Source organism: Echinops telfairi, unplaced genomic scaffold, assembly GCF_000313985.2.
Source record: "Echinops telfairi isolate 266 unplaced genomic scaffold, ASM31398v2 ScPeMD7_7457;HRSCAF=8495, whole genome shotgun sequence".
NCBI lineage: Eukaryota > Metazoa > Chordata > Mammalia > Afrosoricida > Tenrecidae > Echinops > Echinops telfairi.
This window is the reverse complement of record NW_022111357.1, coordinates 2,594,158-2,598,799: the sequence shown is the minus strand read 5'-3', so window position 1 is coordinate 2,598,799 and position 4,642 is coordinate 2,594,158. Positions and strand designations below refer to the sequence as shown.

The following is a 4,642-nucleotide window of genomic DNA, read 5'->3' as shown; positions in this document are numbered from 1 at the left end:
GCCCCCTGACCCTCTCCCCCAGCTCCAGCTAACTTGGCTCTCTCCTCCTCCCGACCTGCCTTGCCAGCAGCCGGATGGGCATCAAAGACCGCATCCGAATGAGCAGCTCCCAGCGGCGGACAGGCCCATCCAAGCAGCACCTGGCACCGCCCCCACTGTCCACCTCCCCGAGCAGTGAGCAGGTGGGCGAGGCTTCCAGCCCGACCAAGGTGCAGAAGAGTTGGAGCTTCAATGACCGCACCCGCTTCCGGGCCTCCCTGAGACTCAAACCTCGGGCCTCTGCTGAGGGTGAGCCCCTGGGAACCTGAGGGGACCGAGTCTATGCTGGGGGTAACAAGACTTGATTCTAGTACCAGTTAGCTAAGCAACTGATTGATTGGCCGTTTGTGGGCCTCGGCCTTCTGGCCTGTGAAGTGGGCATACCTGCACGCCTGGGCTGCAGACTGTTAGAACCCAGTGAGACTGTGGAGGGAGTGGCTGAGAGTACCAGCTGTGGGGGAAAGATGAGGTTTTGCCCTCCTGTGAAAAGTTACCTGCGTGGAAACCCACAGCGGCAGTTCTACCCTGTCTGCGAGGGTCGCTGCGGGTCCGAGAGGACTCCAGAGCAGTGAGTTTGGGTTTGGAAGAGCACCAGGTTGGAGCCAGGCTGCCTGGCTCTGCCACTGACACCTCCTCTCTCTGGGCCTCGTTTCCTCGTCTGTAAAAGGAAGACAGTAATAGAATCTACTTCCTGGGGTTGTTGTGAGGATCGAGTGAGGTCATCCCTGGAATGGGAGCGGAGTGCTTTGGGAATATAGTAAGTGCTCCATGTACCAGCAATGTCGATCGGTACTGCACCTTGGGAAGAATGAGAATGAGTCCCTGTCCAGCCCACGCAGGGCTCCTCATCTCTCTCTCTCCCAACAGCCCTGGGGAGTAGGTTCTGTTTTTATCCCCACATTACAGATGTGGAAACCGAGTGTCCACTAGTCAGTGGCCTCGCCGGGAACCTCAACCCGGTCTGCCCCTGCTTTCTGCCCTGCCCAACTCTACCTCTTCCCCAGCTAGCCTGGGAGCCGAGTGGGGTCAATCCTGGGCCATGCTGGACTGCTTGCTGGAAGGTTGGCAGTTCTAACCTCCCCAGGGGTACCTCGGGTAGTCCAAACGGTTCCAGCCTCGAAAACCTTAGAGTGGTTCTGTCCCGCGCACAGGATCACCAGGAGCCCCCGTGAGTTGGAATGGACTCAGTGGTAACTGAGCATGAGGGTCCTCTCTCCGCCCCTGCCTGGCACTGTGCTTTTGTACAAGGGCTGCCTCTTTCTGTGCCTCATGTCCCCTCCTGGAAGGAAGACTCTCCTCCCAGCTTGCCTGAGTCAGGCCTCTGGGTGGGGAGAAGCGGGGGTGGATGGACCAGGATGGACATGGGAACTGGAAGCCCCACTGGTCTTGGCAGGAGGGGACCCAGCCACGTCACCTCTGCCTGTGCTGTGTTTGCTCTTGTCATGCCATTCACTGATGGGGACTCAGAGGGCCCTTTGTGGAAAGTGACAGACCCCACATGCCAGTCTGAGGGATGTACTTACCCATGGAGCCTGCACAGAGCCCTGCCCAGGATGCTGGAGGAAGCAGGGGCCAGGGATTGTTTTAAGCACCACCCCCCACCCTCCAGGTTGGGGCTGGGCATGGGAGCTATGGGGTATTCCCCCATGGGCCTCAGGATAAGACTGAGGAGCCTGACCTTACTATCCTGCTGAAGGGGACCCTTAAGGGTTTCCTCCAGGCCTAGGATGTACCTCAGCCCAGTCCATAGCGGTTACTCCTGGGGTTATTAACGGCAAGGTTGGAATTTCAAAACCACCAGCCGATTTGCAGTAGAAAAATGGGGCTGTCTACTTTGGTCAAGAGTGACAGTCTTGGAAACCCTCAGGGGCAGTTCTACCCGGTCACATAGGGTCACTGTGAGTCGGCACCACTTGGTGGCGGTGTGTTTGTAGTTTGGGTGCCAGATTGGTACACTCCCACCCAGGCCTACCTCATTTGTTTCTTGCTGCTCTTCCTCATGGGCCCCCAGGGAGGTGCTGGCCCTGAGTGGCCACAGTGGCAGCTGGGCAGGCAGTACCCTGGGGTCTCCAGCCTCCCCATTGGTCCCCCTAAAAGTGGCTCAGGAAGTGGTGGTGGGGTTGGGAGTGTCCCTTTCTGCTGCCACTGCCTGGGCCCATGTGTCTTCTCAGAGGGCCCCTCAGAGGACGTGGCAGAGGAGAAGAGCTACCAGTGTGAGCTGACCGTGGACGACGTCATGCCCGCTGTGAAGACAGTCATCCGCTCCGTCAGGTGAGACTGAGAACAAAGGCGACACCTCCCCCCATCCCCCGACAAGGCTGCCATCATTGCTGCTTCCCATCTGGGGCCTGCCCTCCTGGCCAGGGCTGGCCTAGCTCCCGGGCACGCCAGCTGTGGCCTGCCTGGCACCCTTGGCGGGGTTGGGCTGGCAGAGACCCTGGAGTATAGGTAGCATATGGCTGCTATTCACGGTGTCTGGGGCAGCAGGCCTGGGTGGGGCACCCATCACTGGTCCTTTACAGAGTGTCCCCATCACTGCTCCATCTCTCCTCTGTGCCACCAGCAGTGGACGAGTGGTGCCCGTCCCTTCGCCGGCATCTCTATGTCTCTGTTTCCTTGTCTCGAACATTCCCTCTCTCTTCTTGGGTGTTGTGGCCTCAGACCGCTGGTTTTCCCCAGGATTTCCAGAGCAGCACTTTTCAAACCACAGGTCACAACAGTTGGGAACTGACTTAGTGAAATCAATGAAAATAAAGGACTAGGCCTGAATAGAAGCGATCAGAACCCATCTCTCATGTTGTTGTGGTTCAGTGCGGTCGACTTGGCTCTGACCCTCAGCGACCTTGTGCACAACAGAAGGAAACAGAGCCCGCTCCTGCGCCAGCCTCACAGTGGTCCCTGGGCCTGAGCCCATCGATGCAGCCACTGTGTCAGTCCATCTCATTGGGGGCCTTCCTCTGTTTCGCTGCCCCTCCACTTTGCCAAGCATGATGTCCTTCTCCGGGTACTGGCCTCTCCTGACAGCACGCTCACAGTTGGTAAGATGAAATCTGGCCATCCTGGTCTCTAAGGAGCATTCTGGCTGTACTTCTTCCAAGACAGAATCGTTCGTTCTTTCGGCAGTCAGCGATACTTTCAATATTCTTCACTAGCCAGCACCACAATGCATCGATTCTTCTTCCTCGTCCAACTCTCATATGCATATGAGGCGTCTGAAAACACCACCGCCGGGCTCAGGCGCACCTTAGTTCCCAAACAAGCTCTTTGCTTTCTCAACATTTTAACAAGGTCTTAGGGAGATTTACCTAATGCAGTGCCTTGGTGATCGCTTGACTGTTGCTTCCAGGAGCATTGATTGTGGATCCAGGTCAGACGAAACGCTTACAGCTTCAGTCTTCTCTCCATCTACCGGGACGTCACCTGTGGGGTCAATTGTGAGGCCGGTGGTCTTCTGTACACTGAGTTGTCGTCGATATGGCAGGCTTCGATCCTGGACAAGTTGATAGACGAGTGGTGGTCCCAACCCCTAGCGACCCTGTACGGTTAGCCTCCCAACCCTGACTCCACAGTGCCCTCCATCAAGGCTCCTCATAAAGATGGTGACCTAGGAAACCCTGTGGAGGCAGTTCTACTCTGCCGCACGGCGTTGGGCATTCTGAGTTGAAAATGTTCGCGACAGCGATGTGTGCATTTTGTACACAATCGTTTGTCTTGTAGAGTTTATTCTTCCATTGAGTGCATCTGGGGCAAAAACAACAACAAGGAAAGCCATTGCTCTTTTGGCTGCTCCCTCATCGACACTTAAGGGGGACCGGCATCTGCCGAGGCCTTCAGCCACGGTCCAGTCCGAAGTTCTGCAATGTGGAGCCCTGTCTCCGGCCTGCAGCTCCAACCCGAGACCTCAGGCCTGCCGGTCTTGCCTCCCTCGTTCTTGGGGAGTCTCCTGCCTACCACTTGCTTCCTTTGGTGCTCCTGTCAAAGCCGGAGTCGGCTCCCACCGCCCTCCTTACATGCCCCCTGTCTTTGCCCATTGTGTGAGCACAGAGCAGTGCTGAGCTGCCAGGTCAGTTCTTCATGAACATCCCACAGCCCCTAGCACCCCCAGGGTGCCCCCAACCTGCTTCTCCTCCACGGTCCTCAATCCAGATTCCTGGGAATCATCTTGCGCCTGGAAGCTTGTCAGTCCCCTCTCCTGCCTGCCTGTGTTGTATCTCCATCCCCACAGCCTTCAGTCAGCTCAGCCCTCCCGGAAGCTTTACCGCCTCTGCCGCTCCAGGGCAGTCTCCCTAGGCCAGTGGTTCTCCACATTCCTAGAATCGTGACCCTTTAATACAGTTTCTCATGTGGTGGTGACCCCCAACCATCAAATTGTTTTTCTTTAAAAAAAAATCGTTTTACTGGGGGATCATACAACTCTTATCACAATCCATACACACATCAATTGGGTAAAGCACATTTGCACATTCGTTGCCCTCATCATTCTCAAAACATTTGCTCTCCACTTAAGCCCTTGGCATCAGCTCCTCATTTTCCCCCTCCCTCCCCGCTCCCCCTTCCCTCTTGAACCTTTGATAATTTATAAATTATTATTTTGTCATATCTT

At 56.1% G+C, this 4,642-nt stretch overlaps 1 protein-coding gene across 1 annotated transcript in view; it reads left to right on the top strand.

Annotated features, from left to right (window-relative positions):
• The window catches only part of KCNQ4 (potassium voltage-gated channel subfamily Q member 4), a gene marked incomplete at its 5' end in the record, with an annotated part of 65,908 nt that overhangs the window by 55,372 nt on the left and 5,894 nt on the right, over positions 1-4,642 (top strand). The window contains 2 exons of the mRNA XM_004705271.2: positions 68-288; positions 2,211-2,310. Of these exons, the coding sequence (XP_004705328.1) occupies positions 68-288; positions 2,211-2,310 (321 nt within the window). The remainder of the gene's footprint in view (positions 1-67; positions 289-2,210; positions 2,311-4,642) is intronic.